The following is a 27,491-nucleotide window of genomic DNA, read 5'->3' as shown; positions in this document are numbered from 1 at the left end:
TAAATGGTACCTGAAAATAAAACACTGACCTTAATCTTAATTCTCAGTCTGAGATGGAATCTCTGTTTACCAACTTGTGATCAAAAGAAGAACATACAAGGCCACACTGCATTGATATCTTCTATAGTGTGGGCTTGCCATATGCTGAACAGTTCTTCTCATCCCAATGTATCAATGGTATTCAAAGGATTTATTGATGAATCTTATTGATGAACCTTTGCTACTTTATGTATGTGCAAATTGAATTTAAACCATTTTATTCATTGCATTTTAAGAAATATACATTTGCATCTGAGTAAATTGATCTAGTTTTATACACTGGAACATTTTAGCGTTTGATATGATGCATGTAAATGAGATTCATGACAATGTTGAAACCTTTTGGTACAATACATATTTGCCTTTATATTTGCAGGGTTTCAGTCGGGCACAAACTCTGGCGATGATTAAATCAAAATCGTACAGTTCTGTTCCCAAGGTCAGTATTTTGAGGTCTTGTTCATTTTATTTCTATCCCATTCTATCTGACATCACTATTTCTGAATAATTGTAAATACCTAAGGTTTTAATTCATGCTAAATATTGCCTTGATGCAGATTTGTTATACTGATTGATGGGTAAAGGTGGAAGTTACGCTTTAGAAGACTTTATGTTGACTCGGGCTCCCACTCTGTTGCAATGTGCACACCTTATTTGAAGCTGATCACATCCTCCAATGAGATAGATAGCTCATGGTCCAAAAATCAAAGCAACATTTAAAGTGGAAAAGGGTTAAATACTTAAAATGACAAATGTGATAATGAGACCATGACGCTCTAGTGGAGGAGCTGGCATCAATACAGACTTGAAGAGCAGAGTGTTCTTGCTCTGTGCTGGCAAAATTGTATGATTCTATAAGTAACCCGTTTTAAATGAAGGTTTCCAGATCGAGGCGACATCGCCAGGTAGAATTGGAGAGCTCGAGACCTGCGTCCAACAAGGGAAACGCAAAGAAATCGGAAAAACACCAGAAACTACCAGCTCGAAAGGACAATGCAGCCACGCCGAGTGGGGAAGGTGAGGTCTAAACACTGACATGCTCTGTGTTGCTGATCAGATACTGTTCATGATTGGAGACCCCAGTAATTCTCCTGAGGGGCACGAGGCGAAATGTTGTGTGTGCACACTTCAGCCGGATTTCCACTTGAAGACCCGTTAGACAACAATTGATTTTTGTTTCCATGAACCCTTGAGCTCCGGTCTGTGTGGGTAGGTACTTATAAATCTAATGCATGCAGTAATTCGGAGTAAGATCTTGAGGAGACTGGATGTTATTGCTGTAGTTTCCAACATTCCTGTGCTCTTCAAAGCACTCAGTAAGATGAAGTGCTGAACGATCAAGCTCACTATCGGCTGAGGCATTAAGAACCAGAGATTGGATGTTGGAAGACTGTTGGCACAAGCAAAACAACCACTGTGTGTCTGTGTCTTCAGGCGAGGTGCGAAGAAATATATAGAAGTAATTTGTTGCTGCAAAGTTAAGTGTGTAAAGTAACCCTGTGATATTGATACATAGGTGAAGAAACAGATTTCAACAAAAGGAGGAGTAGGAGATGCAGCATGCCGGTGATAAGCAAAAGCCCTCCTGAAGGTAGGTCTATATTATAGTGTTAACTATATATATTTATATATATATTTACTTCTATACTTACCAAATATACTTCTGTGGAATGTTTGATGTGGAATTGAAACCTTCTGGTTGTTTTTTTGTCTCTGGGGCTTGATTTTTGTCCGATTTTTGCCATCTATGTTTTCACGCTGACCTCAAATGAGCACAGAAATGTTTAAGAGATGTATTGAATTGCTGCTCGGATTAACATTCTCAATTCTGGGGCATCCCAGAGTGATGCTCCCATCAAATCTGGTGCTAACCTGAATTCCCAAAGACGCGATAAGCCGCTATATTAAATGCAAGGATATTATTATCCCTGGTGCAGCTCAAGGTGATATTCCCCTCCCTGGCGCTCCATGGTTCTGAGCTGCTAAATCTTGACATTTCCAGCCTTGATGGCTGACGCCTGCTCCTTCCTCGCTATGTTCTCAAGCTCAACCCATATTTGTTTTTCCTTCCAGTTTCCCCGAAGAGGAGTCGTCGCCAGTGATGTTGACGAAATTATGAAAGTGGAAGAAGAGACTTCAAATCCAAATCGAATACTGTGCAAACAATGTCCTGGAACTTGCGTGGCAATAAGTGGTGTAATGATTGCAACAGCTGGAAGAGCAGCTTCCCTCTTTTTTTAAAACACTAAAAGAATCTAAGCACCAAATTCAGCAAGGATCATGTTTTTACACAGAATCCATTATCCAGTTTCAAATCCTCTTGTTCACATGTTGTAGACCAAGGATAGATGTTGGTCTCGTTCCTTTATGTTTCTCGTCTCCACACTAAGCACTGCACAGCAGAAAACTGTAAACATGTTGCTCACAGACTCTTTATTAATGAGGAAGAGTTTCCTCACAATTTGACTGCTGGAGCTACAATTTTTGTTATTCAGCTAATGCTATTTTATTTGGAGATTGTTGAGTTTTGTGTGACCTATCTTGTTTGTTGCTGTGGTGCCGTTGTTACTGATGTGTTGCTGCTCGCTGACCAATACAGGATTTTTCTTTTTTTTTTGCAAACTCTGGTGGTGTTACCTTATTCTTAGAAAATTTTAAGCCACTGTGGGGAGGGGGAGAGAGAGAGACTCCATTCTGCTTTGGGGTCCAGGGCAGGCAGACGGGACATCGATTGTTGTATCGCTCAGGGAAGGCACCTCTGGTATGGCAGCAAACCTCCCAGAACTACATTGGAGAGTGGGCTTGGGGTCAGGATGTGGGGCTTGAGCCCACAGCCTTCTGATTCAGAGACGAGTGTCAAGAGACTGAGCTGGGCTGAGACATATCTCTTTATTACTAGCGCAACTTTCCCAGCCCTGTAGTTGAACACAGCGATACCAGGACACTACCCCGTGTGAAGGGCGCTATAGCAATGCAAACTGTTGTTGTACTTGTATATCTGTCCCTCACCCTTTTCTAGGTCTCACTGGCTGCACCGCTGTATCTACATAAGAAAGCAGCCTTCTGGACTAATTGGCTGCAAGACATTATGTGTGATCGCTTCGGACTCTCCCTCCGAGTTGCTGTTGTTGAGAGGCAGCTGTATAAGGGATTGACATGAAGTTATACCTTGATGTTTGTTTGCAGCTGTGCACGACACTGCATCCTGCTGTAACGCTTTTTGTGCAAAGTGCAGAACATTGACACTGGCACAGTGGATCATTATAACACAGCTACAGTTGCACAGATAGGATCAATGCTTAGCAACTTAGTACTGGTAAAACAACCAAATTGATCTATTGCTAAGCGCCAATATATCTAAGTTATAACAATAATAATAATCCTTGCATTTGATATAACGCTTTTCACATCTTCTCGACGTCTCAAGGCGCTTCACAGAATAGATAAAGTGAATTGACCGTATATTTGTGGGCGAAGTTATCTCAAATAAATGACTGTTGCAGTGCCTGGTAACAGCTTATGAGAACTTGAAACGCAGACTTGCAAAGTGATGCCTGTTGAAATGAAGCGGGTGAAACGGTAAGGTTGTATTGTGTTTGCAGTTGTTCAGGTAAAAAATCACCTTGAATGATTATCCTCCCTCCAAAACCACAGTGTATACAATGAGAATTGAATAGTAAAGAGTCTGCATTATTAACCCTCCCACAGAACAAATCTTTTACTTTCTTTTGAAGTTACGACATACCTCCCTCCCCCCTCCCTCTCCCCCATCAGGTTCGGGGTCAGACTCCGCCACTGTCAAGCGTTCTGGGACTTTACCCCATGTGAAGGGCGCTATATAATCGCAAGTTGTTGTTATATACCTGGCTAATACCCATGTGATTTGTTTGCTGCTGGTTCAGAGTTAATGTTTCTCTGTAATGCTTCCTCCTGTATTGCCGCTGCTGCTGCTAAACAGATTTAATATAATCCTAGAACATAAGGCGGCATATAAATGCGGCTAGTGCAATGCAGATTTCACTCCGACCTGATGTATGGCAATGATTATTAAAAACAAAAGGACAGAAATGAGGAGAATAGCTTTTTTTTATTCACAATTATTGAGAGAAACTCCCTTCTCTTTTCATGGGATCTTCAACATCCACCTGAGCAGGCGGACGGGGAGGGCATCGCAAGAATGGCGCCTCCCGACAATGCAGCACATCTTCCCCCAAGCACTGCATTGCAGTGTCAGCCTGGAAGACCAAATGAATTCCAAGTCCCCAAGTGGGGCTTGAACCCCACAACCTTCTGTCTCAAGGCACCTGAGCCAGGGGGACACTTGTCAGATGAACCTCACCAGTGTTTGGTGCATTGGATGGACACCAGACTCCCAATCTTAACCTTCCATTGGTCAGGAGATCTGACATGTAAGACTAGTCACTTCTGTCCCAACACCTGTATCACTTGGTGGGAGGGGATTGGGATGTGTGTGTGGGTGGAGGTTTTTTTTGTGGTGGTGGTGGTGGTGGGTGATGTTGAATAATTCACGACGTGGGAATAATTTCATTGCCAATTGAGAAAGAGATTGGTGCTGACCAGCGAGAGATGGAGAGGGAGAGAGGAGGCGCTGTGTGACCACAAACCAGAGCTGAAGCCAGAGCCAGAGAGGAAGGGGACCTACACAGCTTCTCCTCGGGATCTGACTGAGTTATCTCATTCGGGGGATAGCGAGCAAAGCAAAAGGGCTGCAACAGCCCAGACTGGTCCAGGAGCGCACCATGACCGCAGTCAGTGAGTAGCCCATCACCCAAAACGTTTCTGATTCCATCCTTCCTCCCACCTGCCCTGAGAGGGGACTTTGTCCTCTCTTTGTGTGATGTTTATCAGCAGCCTGGGGGTGGGGGGCTTCACACCCCTGAGTGTGTCAAATAAACCCCAGTGCAGTGATGGTGCATTTGCACATACCTTCCTTGGGTTTATCTGGTTAAGGGTGGGGTGGGTGGGTGGGGGGTGGGAGAAAATACAAGGCAATACAGTCCTGATCTGAATGTGATACGACGTAGCAATAAAAATCAGAACCCCCCCCCCCCCCCATCATGTAGCTTTTGCTAAATGTGTCTGTGGCGTTGATGTGTTGTGGTTATTGTTGTTGTTTGGGGTGGGGGGGTGGGGGGTGGGGGAGGGGGATGGATTTTGCATGGTTTGGTGGGAATTGCAATGCCCCCTTTGGGTGACTTGGGTTGGGAATTGATTCTATTCACAATTCTACCCATATTGTGTGTGGAAGACTGATTGCCTCTCCTCCTTCCCTCCCTCCTTCCCAAAGTAACAACAGCAAACCCTCAGACACTCCACCTGTGAAGGGCTGGTGATATGACAGGGAGTTGCTGGGTGGGAGGGGGGGGGGGGGGGTGGGGGGGTCAGTGGTATTTTTGCTGAAATACATCCTGCAAAGGAGTGAGAGCTTGGTGTGTGATTGGTACTGTTAGAGTTAGGGGGGTAGCAGTCAGGCTGACACCCTCTGTGCTGCTGGGCTAACCTCCAACTGCAGTTGGTTCACCATCTCTAACAGCGCTCTGAATCACTGCCCCGCGTGAAGGGAGCTATATAAATGCAAGTTGTTGTTGTTGTTGTTGTCCAGCGTCTCCAAGAACCGAGGCCAGACTTGGCATTCCTGACGTGGGTTTTAAGTTAGTGCGGAATTATTTCTGGTGGTGAACCAGGACTACCACTGTCGAGCACTCTGGGACGCTACCCTGTGTGAGGGGCGCTATATGAATGCAAGTTGTTGTTGTTGTTGTGAATAGCAGACTTAAGAACCACTCAACTGTTTGACTTCGTGCCTCCAGCTGGAAAGTCGTGGAAAGCAAACAGGTTAGACGTGAATTAATATATTCAAATCCTTTCTGATGTTGATCAAAATTAATCGGTTCAGAACTCTGCAGTTGCCCTCCTAAGTAACACGAGATGACTTATTTGAAGTTGCCTTTTCATCAAACGTGTCCCAAGTTGTTGCTGTTGTGTCCTGTCCATTCAGAATGGGAGTATGGCATTGTCAACATTTAGTACTTGGGTGCTGTCTATGTTCTGGGTTTAACGTATGCTTTAATTACATTTTTACCAAACTTTGTGAAACAAAAAGGCTGTCATACCTGATAATCGGTGGGTCGTTACACTGCACCTGGTGTGGATTTATTTACTGATAAACTGATTTGTGTGTGGGAAAAGTTAGAATGTTAGAGGGATTGTGAGAGTTGCCTTATGTAACTCTTTTCCTTATCTTCCCTTCCCAGCTAGGATATGAAGTCCATTTGCCATTTCCCTCTATGACTCCACCAATAGCAAATTGTCGGTGGGGATTGATGAGGGGGTGGGGAGAGCTGGGCGGGGGCAGGGGCAGAAGGAGCAGAACAAAACAACCCAGGAATAGTCTGAAAACAAATTAGAAACCTTCCAATCCTCAGTGGATACGTTGCATCAAAATCCCTTTGCCCAACTTCACCCCAGTACAGTACGATCATTCCACCAACATGGATTAGATACCAACCTGCGGGTGAGCTTGATTGCTTTCGGGTGGGTTACCGAATAGGACAACTAAATCTAATTAGAAATTATTGACGTTATATTAAGTGCTCTGACATAACATGGCAATGTTCAAAATTGGAAAAGATCTGTTGGGTTGTCGCTCTTGGTAGCGCTCTTGCCTCTGAATCAGAATATTACAGCACAGAAGGAGGCCATTCGGCCCATCGTGTCTTTGTCAGCTCTTTGGAAGAGCTACCCAATCAGTCTGACTCCCCCGCTCTATCCACGTATCCTTGCAAATTGCATTGAGTTCTCTCTTCAATACAATATACAATTAAAATTATCCTTAATTTGTTATCCTTCAAGCGCTTCGGGAAGCTATCCCACATGAAGGGCACTGTATAAATGCAAGTTGTTGTTGTAACCTTAGTTACAATATTTTCCTTGCATTTATTATCATGCAATAGCGATGAGATTTGATGGGCCAAATAACCTTTTCCTATGCCTTGTTCCCAGAGAGGCTGGAAGGAGCAGTCGCAGTAGTTTCTTTCCTTTTAGAAAATTATTTAAAATATTAATGAAACTTGGAGCCAAAATAAACATTGGTTTATTTCTCCAAACCTGGAGGAATAGTTCAATATAAGCCGTCAGAGATGGAGATGGTAAAACATTTTCCCTTTGAGCAAATATCCCTTCATCTCAGCTTGTGCAGCAACCTTCACTCCCAACCTGATCACACTGTCATTACTGTTGTCCTGAGCTGGAGCCTTCCCTAATCCAGTAAGATACACAAGTGGATCACATTCCACCACTTTGACTAACAAATAATGTGTGGTACAGAAATAAATGGGTTGGTGCTGGGGGTAAAGAGGTGATAAAAATACACATTAAAACAATAAATTATGCATTTATAGTTATAATAATCCTTGCATTTGATATGGCGCCTTATCACGTCTCAAAGACGTCCGAAAGAGCTTCACAGAATATACTGTAAATTGAATTGACTATTTTGTGGGCGAAAGGCAGCACTTTCAAGTGAGTAAAGTAAACTCAAGTGAGTAATTTCAAGTGAGTAATTTCAAGGCAGTAATTGTTAATGAAAAAAAATCTTAACTAGAGTTTGCAGTTTTCAAAATACAGATAATAATAAACCCTTATATTTGTGTTTGAGACTAACACAGTTAAGGCCCAGACACAGTATTAAATAATTCACTTGCGTGGGGAGTAATTAAAGTTGTTGTGAGGCGCAACCTTCCTGTTGCGTTTTAAAGTCAATCTCTTCTGGTAGCAAAATGTGGGTCTCGATTTACGCAGCCCAGTGTAATGTTCGTGTTTAACCAATGCCCTTTCTTGAAATTCTGTAGCGCTGAGCATGTAGAAGGCTGTTTCTGCATCTTGCTTTCATTAATAATGCACAATCAGTGTTGCTGGAGGGCTCTAGGAAGCTTTATTACCAATCCCCCATGCAGGATTCCATCCCTGCCCCAGTGCTGGTCGTAAACAGCTTGGACTTCATTCTGCTGGTCTGTGCTTAGCTTCCTTTATTGTGTACGTACAACATTAACACAAGGAGCAAGGCACCGATCAAGTCCTGTCATCAATAGGTGATACTGAGCAAAATAATCCTGTTAATGCTGTTGCAATTTGTTTAGACCCCATACCTGACAGATTAGCTGCCGTGATTGTCTGCACAACAGCTTTTACTTAATTTCTAAATCATTGTATTTTCGCAGACGTGAGGGAGAAAGGAATAGAGAGAAGATTAGGAGGGGCGGAGGCTCATGTGGAGTATAAACACTGGCAATGGACCAGTTGGGCCAAATGGCCTGTGCAGTGCTGTACATCTTATGTAGAGCAGCAGTTGAGGGACTACTGTTTATTCAGCACAGCTCCGGCTGCTGTGCGCCCTGTTGGAAGGTGATTGCGCAGTTGTGGGCTGGACATGATCAGACAACAGCAACAACTTGCATTTATCTAGCACCCCTCGTGCAGGGTAGAATCCATGACACTTGACAGTGGCGGAGCACAATGCCAAACCGGGGGAAAGCTTTTTCTACATTGGGATTACCCCCTTTTCATTCGCATTCGCATCCTTATCAAATAGCCTGTCAGCATTGACTGTTAAACTTAAATGATGTGAGGTGCTGTGGGGTGACTGGCACCAGTGGAAGGAAAATGAACCGAAAGAGCTTTAGGCAAGAGGAAAAAAAGTAGGCAAACAAAATAATACAATGCAACAACAACAACAACAACAACAAGATTCCATTTATAGAGCGCCTTTCACGTCAGGAGGACGTCCCAAGGCGCTGCACAGTTGGGTCATGACCCGAGCAGGGGGGAAATGGTCAGGGTGAGGGGAGGGAAGGGAGGGAGCGAGGAGGGGGGAAATGGTCAGGGTGAGGGGAGGGAAGGGAGGGAGAGAGGAGGGGGGAAATGGTCAGGGTGAGGGGAGGGAAGGGAGGGAGCGAGGAGGAGGAAGAGAGTCGAGAGGGGAGCTGAAGGCACGGTCAAAGAGAAAGGTTTTGAGACCGGCCTTGAAGGAGGAAAGGGAGGAAGCGGCGAAGGCACTGGGGGATGGAGTTCCAGAGCCTCGGGGCTGAGAGGCTGAAGGCCCGACCACCGATAGTAGGGCGGTTGGGGCGGGGGACGTGGAGCAGACCGGAGCCAGAGGAACGGAGGGTACGGGCAGGTAGGTAGGGGGATAGTAGGTTGGAGAGGTAGGAGGGAGCAAGGCCGTGAATGGCCTTGTAAGTGAGGATGAGGATCTTGAAATCAATCCTCTGGGGGATGGGGAGCCAGTGGAGGCGAGCGAGGGTGGGAGTGATGTGGTCGCGGTGTCTGGTGCGGGACAGTACACGAGCTGCAGAGTTCTGAATGACCTGCAGCTTGTGGAGGGAGGTGGCGGGAAGGCCGGCGAGGAGAGAGTTCCCATAGTCCAGCCTTGAGGTGACAAAGGCGTGAACCAGGGTTTCAGCAGCGTGAGGGGTGAGGTAGTGCCGTAGTCTGGCGATATTCCGGAGGTGATGGAAGGCGGTGCCAGTTGTGGTGCGGATGTGAGGGAGAAAGGACAGCTCAGGGTCGAACAAAACGCCGAGGTTCCTGACTGGCTTTGAGAGATGCAGCAATAGAGTAGGGATACTCTGCAGGATTTTAATAATAATAATCCTTGCATTTGATATAGCGCTTTTCACGTCGGGAGGACGTCCCAAAGCGCTTCACAGAACACACTGTAAAGTGAATTGACTGTATATTTGTGGGCGAACGCGGCAGCCAATTGCACACAGCAATGTCCCACAAACAGTCGTAGATTGAAAATGACCAATTTTATTATTGTTTTTTGTTTTGGAGGGATTATTATTAGGCTCTGTGTGGAGTAAGGAAACTTGCCCAAGGTTTCGCCCTCTGCCTGGAATTGAACCCAGGTCTCTCACTTGCAAAGCGAGTGCTCTAACCACTGAGCTACAGGACTTGTTTATAAAACATTTTAAGTGTTTTATAAACAACAAATGGGTTCCTATTTGTGTATTTTTGTGTATGAACGTGTCCTATTTATGTATTTTTGCAAAACAAGGCCGCAATTGAAACCAGCCATCCCTGCATCTGACACACACAGAAACCCATCACTGTGCTAAAGAGGATTCGAACCAGTGAGAGAGTCCCACATATGTCTGCCGCCTTACATTTCCCTACGTCTGGAATGGAATCTCTCCCTGGAGGGAGGTGCCTTGCTTAGCCAATTCTGGAGAGCATTTGGCACAGGTTGGCAAGAGCCAAGGTTTGGGAAATCCCAGTGTGTGTGTTGGGGTAATTGCTGGAATTTAAAACTGCATAGCTTGCTATCGAGAGCAATCTCTTGATATGTTTCTCACTGCTAGCCCAGCTAAGGACCACCCTAACCCAACGTGAAAGGCGCTATACAAATGTAATCTTCTTGTTGTTGTTTTACTTCCAGTGGGAGAGGAAAGGGATCACATGCAATTCTATATGATTGTTTTACTCTCTTCCTGGAGTTCCAGTGTGTGGGACTGGATTAAGACACAGGGATATAATGACGGGGTTACAGAAATTCCATCGTTAATGACTATTGATTGATGGTAATTCATTTCTTTCACACTCTTACAATCAGTAGCTCCTCCAGACCAATTTAACTATTGATGCAATTTATGCCCTTTGACTGAACAAGGCTGATACAGAAAACACCAGAGAACCTAATCCTAATCCTGGACCTTAATGCCAGGAGGGGAAGTTCTGTCGTTAGAGTACAATACTTGCACCTGTAAGGATCATGTAGTGTCAGTGGTGAGTCTACCACAACTAAGATGTTGAACCTAACCCAAGTTTCTCCTGTAGGAAATGGCTTCAGTACTCAAAAATTAATTTCATTGTCAAAAACAACTTGCGTGTATATAGCGCCCTTCACTCCGGATGGCATCCTGATAATGTATATTTGTCTACAAAAATGTGTGTATGAAGGGGGATTTCTTAGTATTAAAGCTACTGGAGGGAAAAATGCATTTTGCCTGTCTGTCTGGTTTAGTATCTGAATAAGGAATGTCCATTGTTTCTATGAACAACAATGGAAAAGTTTTTTGTTAAGGATGACTTGCAAATCTTGATACGAGTAGACATGCTTTGAGTTCATACAGTTCAGTGACTTTCTCAGATTTTGATCAGATTATGTTCCTTGTTGCACGTTTATAAGAAGGCTGGGCGAGTTAACCTTCGGGGGAAAAAATAGCTTTGACTTGTGGTTATCCACAGAATTGTGCTCATGGCTGTCGAAGGTTTTAAAACATTAATATTTCATACAAATTGTTTTAGCAGAACACGTGTCAGTTAATGGGTTCTCTGACTGCCGAACAAATTGGAAATGCAGGGGAAAAAAAATCTTTATACCAATTATATGAGGAATCTTTCAGTGTATTATGATAGTAATACTCCTTGCATTTAATATAGCACCTTATCATGTCTTTGAGGTGTCTCAAAGCACCTCACAGACTATACTGGAAATCGAATTGACTGTATATATTGTGGGCGAAATACGGCAGCCAACTGTGTCCTTGAGATACACAACGTAAATGCCTCTCAGTGTTCTCTGCTTATTTCTTTAACATTGCTCTGCAATATGCAGCACGAGAGGAGTAGAAATATGCAGCGATGGAAGAAACAATGAAGGTGTGAACAGGTGGATTTATTGATAGTTCAGGAGCTCTTAACTCTCAATCAATGGCAGTGACGTGTGAGCTGTTCCTCACTGGTTAGCAATGAACTGTTCCGTATCATCCACCCAGGATTGTTAGGATGTGGAATGACTTGCTGGGTGCGGTGATCAAGGCACATTGTGTATTAGCTTTCAAGAGGGAACTACAGTAGAGATCTTTCAAGAAAGAGAGTCATTTAGATTGCATTTGGGGAAACAACAGGTAAGTGGGACTGAGTGAGTTACTCTTTCAAAGAGCCAGCACAGACATGTTGGCTGAATGGGCTTTTTTGCTGTAAATTTCTATGGTTCCACATGAGTTTCAAATGATGTTAAATTATTTTATGGTGATTTACTACCTGGCTCCTGTGTGTTCTTTTTTAATAGACTCCAGTCTCCTTAAATGAGTTACTTTACCATGATTGCCCGCATATTAAGTCCAATGGGGGAAGAAGTCTAATACATTTGCAGTACCATTTGGGTAATACATGTAACTCGTGTCATGAGCTGGTGTCAATACTTCGTTCCTGACTCCCTTTGAAAAGCATAAATACTCTGAATATTTTCCTAAATACAAAATGTAGCATTGGATAATGCACAGACTGAATCTGCTTCAACCAGCTGTGTGTGTCAGGTGTGCTGTGACAGGCATATGGCTGGTTTCACATCGGTATCTGTGATATTATCCCATTTCTTATCCCGTGTATCTATAGTAGGATTTCCAAGTCATTTTACATATCACTTTGACAATGACTTAAACTAAAAAAAATTTTTTTTCTAAAAACTGCAAAGGCTCAAAACAATCACATTTTAGTGATCACTCAAGGGCTTTAAATTACTGACTTTAATTTCAGCAAGATAGAGACTATTTTTTTAAATGTTGGTGTTTTTGTTATGATATGTACAGCATCTGTGTTTAGGAAACAGAAATGAGCTCTCAATCGCTCAACCTGTTTATCCAGGATCCAGCCACAGATACTGAATAATAATAATAGTCCTTGCATTTGATATAGAGCCTTATCAGGTCTTTGCTTCACAGTATATACTGCAAAATTAATTGATTGTATATTTTGTGGGTGAAATGCGGCAGCCAATTGCGCAAAGCAGTGTCAAACAAACAGTTGTGGGTTGAGTGAACAAATTGAGTGAAACTGTAGTTTCACTCACACTGATATATATAATAATAATAATAATAATAATCCTTGCATTTGATATAGCGCTTTTCACGTCGGGAGGACGTGAAATATATATATTGTTCATTGATATAGATGAGCTCTCATTCAGCTATGAATCAGTGTACGGGATAAACTACGATTCACTGGGGCTCAGAAATTCAACCTTTTATAAAGTTTCACCAATTCTCCTGTTACTTCGAAAACAATTGTTTTTGAATGGTAAACTTCCCATTTTTTGTTGTTGGAGACATTCTCAGCAGTCCTATGAAATAGAATGGCGAGTTCCAGGGCTTGGGGTTCAAGCCCCTATTATGTTTCACACTCATTCCACCTTTAGCTGTGTGTTTTAAGAGTTCTTCTCGGCTCTGCAGTGTGTTAGTTAGATGAGGGAGAGGGGTGGGTGGGGGTGGGGAGAGGAGGGATGAGCCCCTTTTGGAGTGTGTGGAATTTGGCTGATCAGATAGATACAGTGCCAATAACACAGGACATCACAGAGATATGTTCTCTATAAGTGAGTGGGTATCACCTACTATGGAAATCGCAGCACCAACTACTTCCTTTTTTGATGAAACGCTGCTCTGTGATGCATCTGCCTGGGTTTTATACGAGAACTGCAATGACATCTGTTTCCCATTCTAAGTGTCGGGGCAAAGAGATACTGGGAGCTGGTCCGTTCCAAGCTAGTGAGTGACAGAGAGACTTTCACTGTGAAGGGAAGCGGAGTGAGTATTGTCACACAGGAGGGTGGTCAGGGCTGCGGGGTTGGGGTTGTTGTTGGGTTGAATGAGGATCCAGTGGACATGAGGAGGAAATCACTCACTGCACAGGCACTGCAGTTAACTGGTTCTGCTTCTGCAGATTTTTCCTGATCGCCATCCCTGGCACAAGGGAGGAAAAAAAGGATGTGGGCTTCTGTGATGGATGCTCCATGATGCTGTTGGTGGGAGGACCAACCACTTGTATTGTCATGGACAAAGCCAGAGACCCTCTTACAGCCAAGTCCAGCTACTGTTATATGGTCTGACTTGCCACTTGTTTAAGTAGATCCGCATTATTTATAGTCCTGTTAATTGCTGACTGACCTGTCTCTTCAGTCTCATCAGACATGCCTTTAACCCTGAGCAGGGCAATCCTAACTGGACAAGTACAGGGCTGTATGGTTATACTATCTTGTCTTGTAGTCTAGTGGTTAGAGTGGTGGTTAGAGCACTCGCCTCGCAAGCGAGAGGACCTGGGTTCGATTCCCGGGCAGGGTGAAACATTGGGTACGTTTCCTTGCCCCATGCACCTCTGTTTACCTAGCAGTAATAATCCCTTCAAAAATAATAATAATAATTTGGTTACTCAATCCACAACTGTTTGTGGGACACTCCTGTGCACAATTGGCTGCCGTGTTTCGCCCACAAAATTTACAGACCGCATTTGTTGTGAATTAACACTTCTTTTCTTTGTTTCATCTTCCCTTAATACTTCCAGTAAGCACAATTTAGTAAGAGTTGCTATGTAAATCTAAGTTGTTATTGTTAAGATCTCTAAGATGTTATTCTATGTGAAGAGCGCTATGTAACAACAACAAATTACATTTGTTAGTCTTTCACATCAGGAGGACATTCCAAGACGCCTGACAATCGAGGATTTGGAAGGATTATACAAATGCAAATTGTTGTTGTTGCTAACCTCCCACTTCTAAGGGAAGAAACTTCTCCAAGTGTAAACCCAGCTCTTTGGGAGGTGAAAACTTGATTAACTTGATAAAATTAGCCCCAAATCAGTAACTGTGAAGATTAGCATTCGAGTGCAGGATGTTTGCCAAACATTTGGCAATGATTAAGGTCCCGGTGTGTTTTTGTAATTGCACAAGCCATCATTTGCTTGGTCTCTCAGTGTTTCCTGCTGAGCTCCTTCTGGACAAAGTGGCCTCTGTTGACCTTGCACAGGGCACCACTTTTCTGTTTGCCTCTCACGGCTTTTGTGCTGTCGTTGATAATCCTTTGAATGAGATGTTAAACTGAGATCCATCCCACCTACCTCTCTCTCAAATGGACGTTAAAGAACTCAATTACGTTGAAAACAAAAAGGAAAAGTTTCTCCATATTTTGTGACCGACAATTCTTTATATTGATCATTGGCTTATTATGGCGGTGTGTAGATCTTTAGCTATATACAAAATGGCTGCTGTGCTTGCCTGCAGAGACAGTCACTACAGTTGCCAGTGAGACTTGGCATAGTTAGGGATTATACAAGTGANTTTTTTTTAACCTCCTCTCTTTAAGTTTCCGTGCAGAGATGTTGCTTTTTACTGTCAAATCGGGGGAGATCAAGGGTGAAAGTTAACCCGATTTTTACTAATGATTCAGAAATTTCTTAAGTTTGTTTCATAAGTTTGGATATCGCTTACGATTGGCTTTTGTAAGATTATCGCATCCGGCTCGGCACAATATCTCAAAAGAGAAAAGGTGATTACAAACTAAACTGACGTGTCCTGCAAGCAGATAACTCAGGAGTTGCAAACAACAAGCCTCTTAGTCTACCTAAAGGTCCTCTCCGTCTCCAAACAAAGCACCAAGAAATGCATTGGTTTTGATTCAAGCCAAGATATCACACGGCTGAAAGTGCTCACTGAGCTGTCGTGGCAGCTTATCACTGCCCTGCTTAATGTTCAGTTTCTGCAACATCTGCAGATGTTTATTATACGACCATTAAACGGTGTGTTTTGGCAAATTTCCTGCAGTTCAAACAGGTGCGGTCCGAAGATTTATCGAGAGCTTGCTCGCCTCACCGTCTTTAGTCTGTGTTAATATACAGAAAGCTTATGGAATGGCACTTAAGCTGCAATTAGCCTGGCGTTGTGCCACCAACGGCACTTGGATGGAAATCACATGATCTGCAACAAGATTTGGAAAGGGTTTGCGTCTATTCAATCATGACGGTATCTGGATGTGTCAAATATTTTGCCTGAATGTCTCTCCGACACCACCTCCGTCGGAGGAGCTGATTTTGTGCGAGTCGTGATGTTTGCATCAGTTACACCTGCAGCGTTCAGCTTTGGAATCCCGTAGCATAGTTGTTAGAGCACTTGCCTCGCAAGCGAGAGGACCCAGGTTCAATACCTGGGAAGGGTGAAACCTTAGGAAAGTTTCCTTATTCCATACACCTCTGTTTACCAAGCAGTGAGCAGGAACCCGGTTGTTAGTCGATTGGCGGATCGCTTTCCAGGGGTATTAATCCCCCCAACAAAAAATGTGGTCACTCAATCCACGAGTGTTTGTGGGACGCTGCTGGGCCCAATTGCCGCATTTTGCCCACAAAATACACAGTCGGTCCACTTTACAATATGATCTGTGCGGCGCTTTGAGTTGTCTCAATGATGTGATAAGGTGCTATATCAAATACAAGAATTATTATTATTATTAAGTCTTACAAATGCTGTGTGATTCCAGTTGTGAGTATTGTGTGTTTGAGCCCCACTGCTGGAAACCGAACTCATTCACATTTGCACCTCTCCACAGCAACTGGAGGTGCAAGTTTACCTCAGCACTCAAATCATGTGCTCAAGGATTTCAGCTCTTCCCTGTGTATTGCAATGAATCAACTGTTGCTGAATGGGGCACAGCCAAGACGTGATTAAAGCTTTATAGGCACGACTCTGGCCATTGCTGCAAATGGTCCATTATTGATATTATTTTTTTCCATTACCATCTCAAATGGTGAGGGCTCAAAGGCTAAAGACTTCTCCATTAGAGTTATTGTGTTTCTTTGGGGCTGGACTTGTTGTTGCTGATGACTGACAGTTGATACAGTCAATTTTTTCTGCACAGGTTAAATATTTGGAATGACTTTATGAGACAGATCTCTCTTGTGACCTAATTTATTCAAACAGAAAAATGCAAATGCATTTATCCAAATGCCTAACGCTTTGAACTCTGAAAACTATAGAGAGAAGGTAGTCTGGACTGAAAGTTTATTTTCAGTTTATTTGTTCTTCTTATATGTCTGACTCCAGGCATATTATATATAGGAACATAGAAACAGGAGGAGGCCATTCAGCCCCTTGAACCTATTCCACCATTCTATAAAATCATGGCTGATCTGTACCTCATATCCAATTATAATCCTATAATATATAATTCTTGCATTTGATATACAGCGTCTTATCACTTCGTCGAGACATCTCAATGCGCTTCACAGAATATACTGTAAAGTGAGTTGACTGTGTATTTTGTAGGTGGTTATTGTTTGCTTATAGTTTTATTTGTAATTGGCTCGGGGGAGGAGATTCTTGAGGCTGAAACTGTCGGAAAGTAATGTGTTTTTGTGGCTGTTTAATTTTTGAATGAGAAATATACAGCACAGTATGAAACCCACTGCCTGAAAGTACAAATGCATTTGCAAGGAACTGTTGTCAGTGCAGTAAATGCCAATTAAAAATAGGTTATATCCGCAGGGTTTTATATCTGCAAACATTAACTTTTATTTCTGGCAGTTATGTCATGTTATATAACATAATAGCAAACCATTTTTAATAAGGGGGGAAAACTGTTAAGCTTTAGTAACAGGGCATACTTTTGCATACTTGGGGTTAGGTAAATTTGCAATTGAAATGCACTAATTTACTCTTAAGCCATCAGTGTTACTTATTTACTTATTTAGTCATTTGATAATCTGATATATGTATTAACTGAAAGCACAAATTGCCTTTTGCAATAATTTGACAGCTTCTTTTTTACACTTGTCAACTGCTGCGTAGCTGCTGAAATGAGTGAGTGTGTGATTTTATTTTAATGGAAGCAGTATGTAGGTAGCCAAGCGAGACCTTGCTGGTGGACCTCCCCTCCTCACTTGCCTCCTTCAAGGCCCGTCTCAAAATCTTCCTCTTTGACCGTGCCTTCAGTCATCTTCCTACCCCCACCTCCTTTGCCCTCCACCCTTCTTGACTCCAGAAAGCAAAGGAGAAAGTGAGAGGAAATGGGAAGCAAGTTGTTCAAAGAGTTGAGCTCTGTTTACTGACTACAGTTTCCATGACAGAGTAAAGACTGAAGGCGTACTGAACACACAAGCAACTGTGTGACTGTCAACACGGCTTTATGTAACTGATCTGGGAGGCCCGTACTCGTGTCAACATCTCTTGTCTTTCCTGAAAAAACAAACAGGAATAAAAGGAATATAGGAACATAGATCAGGAGGAAGCCAGCCAGCCCACCCAGCCTGTTCCACCAGTTTCATTTGAATTTGGGCAGATCTTTTCTTCCCGACACACCGACTGCCCTTTCGCCTCGTCCCTTCATTGGATGAACTGTTCTGAGGCGTTTTCACGTAATTCCACCTAGTGATTTTAAAGTGAAATGAGTGCTGCGTGCAACCTGTTTTGCAATCAAGTGCAATCTCAAAGGGTGGCGAGGCCAATGGAGCTATTCTGATTCATCGGAGCGCAGGAAAACTGCTCAAGGGAACTAAGCCATGTTCTGACCAGTGCCAATCAGATTTTGATGCTGACGTATAACCAGCCAGTAGATGGGGGTGAAGCAGTCCTTTCTGATCTACACTGCCACTTAAGCAGGATTATGCCTCCACTGGATATTTAATATATTGCATCCTTTCTGCGATTTTTATTTGTTTCTCTCTGTTTCTCTTTGTCTCTGTTTCTCTTTCGTTCTCCGTCTATGTGTATGATCTGACTGTGACAGCAATGACAATGTTGTGAAAGTTTCAGAAACCGAGACACCCTTTATACAATAACATTGAATTCCTTTTCTGTGTATGGGATCCCCGGGCCACCCACAAGGGTTCGAAAGACGGCAAAGACCAGCGACCACACAGTAAATAGATTGGCAACAGTTTACATTTTCGCCCACAAACTATACAGTCAATTCCCTTTACCGTACATTCTATGAAGTGCTTTGAGATGTTTCAACAAGAGGATAAGGCGCATAAGGAAAATGCAAGTGTTATTATTATTAACAGAGTAACTAGCCAGTAAGGAGCGAGTGAGCTCCTTTGCTCTCTTTTTAACGTCAAGACAGGCATCTTGACCATGTGCCTCCTTACAACATGGTCCCTTGATGTCTCTTCATATCTGTGGATGTGCACCATACAAGGCAGGGCGAAACCTTGGGCAAGTTTCCTTACTCCACACGCCTAATAATAATCCTCCAAAACAATAATAAATTGGTGATTTCTAATCCACGGCTGTTTGTGGGACGCTGCTGTGTGCAATTGACTACTGTGTTTTGCCCACAAGTCTATGGTCAATTTACTTTACAGTATATTCTGTGAAGCGCTTTGAGACGTCTAGAAGACGTGAAAAGCGCTATATCAAATGCAAGGATTATTATTATTATTATTTTTCTGTCTCTTGAGGAAAAGGATCTGGCTTCTACTTATTGCTGCCTTTGACCCCCTCAGACAAAGGGCATCTCCCTTCTAATAGCCCGTACCCACATCAGGCCCCGAAGTTCAAACATTCCGATTGAAGGAAAATGGTTGGGCACTGTATCACACGAAAAGATTGTTACTATTATTAACACAATTTGCTGAAGTGTAGATGGGGGTGATGGCTTCCTCTGTGTGCTGGGCGACGGTAAAATGCATTAAAACGGGAATTCAAACTTGTGCTGCTTTAGTATTTGTACAATGCGATCAATAAGAAAATGTTTTTCTGAAACTGGCCCAAATACAGCAGTGTTGTGTAGATGATACCACTGGATGGCACTGTAACACAATCATCCGCTTTAGATTTGTGAACAAGCCTTTTGCAGTGAGGCAGGTAGGGTTCAGGCGAGTGCTCCAAATCCATTCAACTAATGGGACGCTGATGAGACGAAACAATGCCCCCTGTTTAAAAACTTCAGGTGAAAAAAAAACCCAAGGAGACTTATGCTAAGGAGAATGGTCACTGAATGGCTGGTCTTTAAATAGCATTAACAATTTAAACCTCAGTTTGGGATCTCTGATTCCATGGGTTTGCAAAAGCACAGTCTCCAGTAGTGAACAGCCCTGACCCGAGCACCGCAGAGCTGAACTCTCGCACCTCTCAACAATGCTGGGAGTAAGTGCCCGATGGGGCTGCTATAGCATCCAATGTCAGGCCTGCTCTGTGACGCACAGCTTATTGGAAAGAAGCTTTCACCATAGCAATGACTAAACTGGCGTTTCAGATGTTTCTTCATATCTGTGGATGTGCACCACGCAAGGCAGGGTAAACCTTGGGCAAGTTTCCTTACTCCACACGCCTAATAATAATCCCTGAGGCATCCTGTCAAGCAGAACGAATGAGGGAAGTTAATATTAACGTTTTTATAAAAAGAAACGGTCCTTGCATTTAATATAGTGCCTTTCACAGGATTCACTGTACAGTGCAGAGACTGTGTAATTTGTGAGCAAATATTGCCAGTGTGAGTTGAAGGCCCAACCATCATTGAGATTAAGGTCTACATCCACTGAGGTGTGAACTGAATCTGCTTAACTTATGAGGTACCAATTACTACAACATTTGGCAATTAAGGCACTCAGTATTACCTATTGCACTGTGCCAAATAGGTGAACCCTTTATGCTGTACACTTGCAGGAGTTCACAAGGCATGAATATGCTTCGTTACATATTTTTATAAATTTCAGGCTGCTTTTCAACTGAGTCAATCGCTTTCATTCTGCCAAGGTCTTATTTTTTTCCCCCTTCAATCTAAGTTGGTTGCTAAGTTTTTTTTGTAGTTTCCTTGAGAACTCTGTTGCCAGGTGACTTGAAACACTATCACTCCCAAGGCCAGTCTGCAAGGAAAGCTCGAAAATCTTGTTTTACAGATGCCAAGAGGTTCTTGTCTGGTGGAACAGCAACGAGCGAAAAATAATTTATATGTTCATTCCGCAATGACTTCTGTCCTTACTGAAAAGACTGTAATGTTTTAGCCCTTTGCCCTGAAAATGTTTGAACGGTGCCCGCCCCGAACAATTTAGTCATCGTTGACAATCTGCTCAGTGATCCATCTGTAGCAAGTTAATTATAATTCATGTTTAATGATTGAAATTTTCGGAGGCGCGCTATGAAATTTCACAAAGAAGTGGGAGTGAATGGTTGGGTCTTGTTCTTCTGATGTCCAACACAGAAGAGGATATAATACACGACTGGCGGCTACTTCTGCAGAAGTCATAATTGCTCCCTTGGTGTCTGATACAAAAAAAGAAAAAATTCACCGCCCACATCTTCACCCACTCTGTAGGCCCATCATCTCAGTCCTCAGCAGGTTACACTGTCTCCCAATGGATTGACTTCAGTGACCTCAACCTCTCCTGTAAATCCCTTCACGCCCTATCACCTCTCCACCTTCTACCCTATGCTTTGCTCCTCACCCACCCCACTCTGCATGTCTGCCCACCCCTCCCTGCCACCGTCAATTAACTCTAGGTTTGAAGAATGCTTGTGAGAATCATCACAGCACCTGTGGCATTTCATTCCATTATCCCAAAGCATCAGTGGTCGGAGCTAAGCAACGATCCTTATTGTGCTATGTGTAGGAACCTTACTTCAGTAGATAAGTTAACTTATAATAATAATAATATTCCTTGCATTTGATACAGCACCTTTTTGTCGCTGAGACATCTCAAAGGATATATTGTAAAGTGAATTGACTATATTTTGTGGGTGAAGCTTGGGTGGTATCTTGTTGGTATCAGTTTTCTGTGGTCTGACTGGATTCTGGTTTGAATACCTGGAATTCCGAGTGGTTTGTTCTAAAGGCACTGTCCACGGATTGGAGAAAGGAAGATTTCCTAGATTTGTGCTGCAGTGAATACTATAATGGCTATAATTATTTTGCTATCGGACTCCTCACAGTTAAATAATGCAATTGGGAAGAAAGAGCTTTACAGCACAGAATGCTCACAGACCTGTTCCATATGGTTTGGGGTTCAAACACAGCCAGAGAGGAAGCCTCCACTTTGACAGCAGTTACAAATGGAAGGAGTTTCAAGTGGGCCAGATTTCAACCCTCTTAAGTCAGCCTGAGTCCGTAAAAATAAAGCTACCCACAAGAACAGTTGTACAGTTAAATGGAAATGTCTGATTGATGCACGACCAAACAGCTGAGCATTATTGGCTGAGGAAACTCTAATTCCTTGCCACCAGAAGCACAGTCAAGGCCGTTCCAGTACATTTAGCGTGGATTGAATTTGTCCAGCCAGACTTTCCCAGCAATAATGTTGCAGTAGTAACTTAATCCACTCTTGGAGTCTATGAGGGAAAGGAACATGTTTTAATCCAGCAACAGAAGGGGCTCTCTAATGCCTTGAGATCTTTTTTTCCAGATGGACAGAGCCCTGTGCAATATTTCTGCGTGAATGAGCGAAGGAACAGACATTAAAACTAAATTGAATCGAATTGGCCCCGTGTCTTTCAAATGGCAAAACAGAAACATTTTCCATAGAGAGAAATGGTCCCAAAATCTTTAGGATTTCTCTGTTCAGCTCTCTTTAACTCTATACTTTTCCAGGAGCTGAGATTACCCAAGTCCACATTTCAGTAGCATCGCAGAACTAATTTTTACAGATTTAATACAGATAAAGCATAATTTGGTTTATGCACTTAAAACAAATGCTTCACTGTAAATCCTGCCAAGCACTTTGAGGCATCCTCCTGACTTGAAGGTTGCTGTTTAAATGGACTATTGGAAGAAAATCGCTTTTCTTTTTGATGAGTGTTGTGGGATGTTTAACATGCACCCAAAAGACGAGCAAATGTTCTAATATCTCATCCGAAAAATGGCACCACCTGACAATATATTATTAATATAGTGCTCCTTCAATATAATGACCAAGTATTGGGCTGGTCTATGGCTCAGTCCTGATATGGGACTATGAACCCACAGCATTCTGACCAAACTGTCAATCTCTTGTGGTTCATTGGCAGATTCTTAAGCTATTTGAAATCCTATAGATATGCCTGTCGACATTTAACCAATTAATTCTGCTTTTGTTTCTCTGTCTCGCTCGCCACCAAAATGTTCTTCAAGGCCATGGATGTCATCAATCTCTTTCAGCTTTGCAAGCTCTGTGTACTTTGCAGTCCTCAGGTACAGTGTTCTTTGATCTGTAAAAGGGCAAAGGTCCCTCCGCAATGTAAGTAAAAAAAAACTAAAAATGGTAAGTTGATATTTACTGATAACAAAAGGCCCAGTGTTCAGTGTGTCAGTCAGTAATAAACTGGAAATGAATGGAGGTGCTCAACACAACCCTTCAGTGATGGGAGCTCAATGTCCCAGCACTGATCTAAGTTGTCCTTCCTCTGCTTTTGAACTACTTGGCTTTTCACTTGGGACTGTAGCAGAGCGCAAAATGAACAGGCAACAGCACTGAGATAGTGGATTTGGTTGTCAGGTCACCTGAAAAAAGGTGGCCTCACACCAGTATTAATGTAAGGCCTTGGGACATCCTCCTGACATGAAAGGCACTATACAAATGTAATTTGTTGTTGTGGTTGATGGGTGTGGGTTACTAAGAGGGGTCAGTGTGTAGCACTCCCTCCCATCCCCCCAAAAAGTAGGATGCTCTTAATAGTGAAAAAAAAACCTGGTGCCCATTGTAGTGTCACTCGCATTAGGATAATTCAACGATGTTAGGTTAATGATGGGTGTGAGTAAATGTTGATGCAGGGTGAGGTAAGGTGTGGTTTGATTTGATTACAGCTTCTAAGCTAATGCTACCTGTCCAGTCTTATCCACATAGATCTAAATTCTTTACATCAGCTGTTGTAGGTTTTTCTTTCAGTTCATCGCGAGTTCCTTGCTTCGCCTTTCGCCCTTGCCCAGAAAACCTAGGCACAGGTTAAAGCTGAAGCATTGAGGACCTCACAGTGTGAGTTGGTGTACTCTACTGCTGGAATTACTGTTCTGTCACTGTAGGGAACTTACTTGGCAGCCACTTCCATTGCTATATTTATGGTTTTTCTGTATTTCAAGAATTGTTGTCAGAAGCTTGTTGTGTATCTGGCACACTTAAGATAAGATCTCCCAATTACCTGCCAATGCTCCCAGTTCACTGACTTTGATTAATTGGTCTCCTTTTAAATAATCTCAATGGAACGGTTTGACAGTGTGTTTTGTATTTAATATATATATATATTTATTATATATGCGTCTCTTTATTCAGGAGATCTTATCTCTGGTTCATAAACCAGTACAATACTTTTGGGTGCAATGAGACGACACAACCAGAGTGTACAGGTTTAGGTTCAGCATAGATCAATTTCAGGGCAGACACCAGGAAGTATTTCTTTATCCAAAGAGTATTTAATTGAGTGGAACAGGCTTTACAAGTGTTACAAGTGTCTTTTTTTGTTTGTTTGAAATCTGCATGAAGTTTAAACCGTGTGTAAAGGAGGTGATACATTTGTGAAGGCATTAGGCAAATATGATTTGTTGTTGTGATTATCTGATCGTCTATATTGATAACAATAATCCTTGCATTTGTTATAACGCCTTATCACATCTTCGAGACATCTCAAAATGCTGTGTATTTTGTGGGTGAAACGCAGCAGCCAATTGCGCACAGCAGTGTCCCACAAATAGTTGTGGGTTGAGTAATCAAATATTTTTTTAAAGGATTAGTGATCTGCCAATCGACTAACAACCGATTTAATACTTAAATGGTGATTGTTTCACTTGTTTGATTTCACCTGTTTAGTTTCACCTGTTACACATTAAATAGTTGTGGCATTTGTAACCAGGAATCTTGTACAAACATTCTTCCAGTTCCGTGACTTAATGAAGTTCACAATGAGTTTGCACCACACCTACAGTTCCAGGAAGTCCACTGAGGGAAATCCAGTATATGTAGAAAACTCTCTCTTTGAGTGGAACGTTTCGGAAATCACGATTAGTAACAGGTAAACGCCAACTTCTCTCGCGTAAACTTTTAATCAATGTCACTGATGTATGGGAAACAAATGGGCCTGTAAATCGTGGCGCTTGAGAGCAATTTAGAGGGACGTCTTCAAAACCAGTTGGCCTGTAGGCACCTTAAGGCATTTTGTAATCTGAGTCAGGCACTGGTGAACAGTGCTGGAGCTGTAATCCAATACTGCTGACATTACTGCTTTGTAAAGTACATTGAGAAAGAGGCTGAAAGTAAGATTTTCTTCTCTACACTTGTCTTATTGATGAGAGATGGCTTGCAGCAACTGATCCACCTCGGCCACCACCCCCCCACCCCAGTAACTTTGAGATTAATGGGTTTTGCTTGGTGCTGAAATACAGATACTACCCTTGTGTGTTTCAGATGATATCAGTGGTGAACTCTCTCATCTTGTGTCTTTATTTGTGATGTGTCTTACGTATCAGAGGTGGTTATAATTTTTTTGCTTCACACTTTTTCGCTCTTCTGAAGGTACTGTATCAGGCGTTTACTTTATTTGACTTTCTGAATTTTTCATTCTCGCGCGTGTGTGTGTGTGTGTGTCTGTGTGTGTGCGTGCGTCTGTGTGGTGTAGTTCAAAGGGCACTGGATACTCTCCAAGTGGTCATTCTTCATGTATGAGTCTTGACACTGCTGTGCTGGTAGGCTTTCTGACTGTGTGTGGGTGGGCAAGCAATTGCAGCTGAATCCTATACTGTTCCCACGCAATATATACACACCCCCCACACCACACACCCCCACACACACATGCACCACACATCTTCTAGGAGAGGACACCAGATAGAGACGAGAAGTTGGATCCTTGACTAATTTTTCAATCCCTGACCCAAGTCAATTAAAGCTACGATAGCAACAACAACTTACATTTATATAGCGCTTTTCACGTGGGGTAGCGTCTCGGATGATCGATTAAAAGCAGCAGAGCTTTACCAGAATGTGAGCTGGTTTTGCAGCGTCGGTCCAGCTGTAGGTATTTCTCGATAGACTCGTAACAGTCAACCGACAGATTTGATTGATGGGAAGCAAAAACTGTGCATTTTGCTGCGATTCATTCCGTTCCCAAAACCATTTCTCTCCCACCCCTGTAGCTGGAAGGGGGGTGTTTGATGGAATGCAATACTCTCGGGCTGTGGTTTGTGTAATCTCGTTTTTCCTATGCGCAAAGTGCTGCTATTAAGATTGAGTCACAGTTTGTTTGAACGGGGGCCCACAACAGAGAGATTCCACAGGTGCTGAGACCCAGATGAGTCACATCATTAAAATCAATTCCAGCCAGAGAGAGTGGGAAGTTTTAAGAGCGAGTTGGGTAATTTTTTTTGACAGCACAGGGAATGGGGAAAGGAGCTAGCGTGAGGGTATATGTAAGAGAGGGAGAGATTGGCCAGACAAATCGTGATGTTTTTCCAGGCCTGCACATTGCTATTTGTACACAATCCTTGCTGCGAGTGATTCTCAATTCCTGTTCTGGTCTGAAGAGTATCTGTTGGGAGTCCTGCAACCTCACAGCTTCCTGAGCCCCTCTTTATTGCCAAACACTGCAGTACTGCCTGCAATAGTTTCTTTTATTAAAGCTTTATAGATTGTTGGACAGATGTACATTTTTGTGCTGAAAATGGCTGGTGGGGGGAGGTCAGGGAGGCTCATGATGCCCCAATAACATAAGCTGTTCTTAATCCCTTTGGTAGTTCTGATGATATACAATGCAATTCACATTTCCACCAACGCAGCACCAAGAGGCTGATTCTGAGTATGACTGGTCAGGATTTAATTATCCTGTCTGCTTTATGAGTGACTCAGCTCAGCCTGAAGAGGACAATATGTCATCTAAAGCAATGGAAAGGTTTGATTTCTGAATCCTATTGGTAATTTAACCAAGACTGACAGAAGAAACTTCCTGTCTGACAGCAGTGAGCTCCAGGCAGTCATTAACTCAGCTTAACATTAGATTAGCATATGATACAGGTTTGGATGCATTTGATTTCCAAATTACCAATTCAACTCTTTGTTCCTAATACAATATCGAGCATTTTCTTAATTGAGCCAAATGTTGGCCTTAATTACCCTTCCTGGTAACCTGTTACTGTCGATCATTTGATGTGTGAAGAAATACTTACTGGTGTCTGTCCTAAGTTGCCTGAACTTGTGCCCTCTTGTCCTGCTGCCTTGACATATAACGTTCTGGATTGATATTTTCTATCCCATTAAGCACATTTATATAATATATATATGTAATATAATATATACCTTATTTTAAAGTTCCTTCTGGAATATCTCTGTTCGAGGTTGAAGAGCCCTAGCTTATCTATTTGTTTTTAATAGATCATCTCTCTTAACGTTGGACAGTCCCTCTGTGTTGTTCTCCGGATACCTCAATTCAAATACTCTTGTGACACTAGTGACCATATTGCGCTGTTTGCCACGGAGAGGCAGCACATGAGCTATTGTCCTTGGACGCTGTCTATGCCATTAGAGGAAGAAGCCAAGGAAACATCAGCAGGCAAGTCACTGCGATTCACTGTTTAGCACCTCCTAAAAGGAAGCCAAAGAAGATTTGGTGTCATTGGCTTGAGAACAATCAGACTGATTGAATGCATTTGGCCGGAGTCTGGTGTAGTAGAGAGGAAGGAAACGAATGGTAAGCAAAAAATAAGAAGGGTAAGCAGAAAAGA

The 27,491-nt window shown here is 42.8% G+C and overlaps 3 protein-coding genes across 3 annotated transcripts in view; all 3 read left to right on the top strand.

Moving 5' to 3' along the window:
• The window catches only part of hif1aa (hypoxia inducible factor 1 subunit alpha a), a 27,889-nt gene extending 27,837 nt beyond the window's left edge, over window positions 1-52 (top strand). The window contains exon 15 of the mRNA XM_042338105.1: window positions 48-52. Within this exon, the coding sequence (XP_042194039.1) occupies window positions 48-52 (5 nt within the window). The remainder of the gene's footprint in view (window positions 1-47) is intronic.
• A 363-nt stretch (window positions 53-415) lies between these two features.
• Window positions 416-2,661, top strand: snapc1b (small nuclear RNA activating complex, polypeptide 1b; the record flags this gene model as incomplete). Its single annotated transcript, XM_042338076.1, is given in 4 exon segments — window positions 416-478; window positions 918-1,056; window positions 1,556-1,630; window positions 2,113-2,661. Coding segments are annotated over 4 exon segments (306 nt in total), but the record flags the coding sequence as incomplete, so codon positions are not given.
• Window positions 2,662-4,675: 2,014 nt separating this feature from the next.
• Window positions 4,676-27,491, top strand: part of syt16 (synaptotagmin XVI) — a 41,744-nt gene continuing 18,928 nt past the window's right edge. Inside the window, exon 1 of the mRNA XM_007903841.2 lies at window positions 4,676-4,812. Within this exon, the coding sequence (XP_007902032.1) occupies window positions 4,800-4,812 (13 nt within the window). The 5' untranslated portion in view covers window positions 4,676-4,799. The remainder of the gene's footprint in view (window positions 4,813-27,491) is intronic.

Source organism: Callorhinchus milii, unplaced genomic scaffold (assembly GCF_018977255.1).
Source record: "Callorhinchus milii isolate IMCB2004 unplaced genomic scaffold, IMCB_Cmil_1.0 Scaffold9, whole genome shotgun sequence".
Lineage (NCBI taxonomy): Eukaryota > Metazoa > Chordata > Chondrichthyes > Chimaeriformes > Callorhinchidae > Callorhinchus > Callorhinchus milii.
Note: the sequence above shows the minus strand (reverse complement) of the source record. Positions and strands in the feature narration are given on the sequence as shown.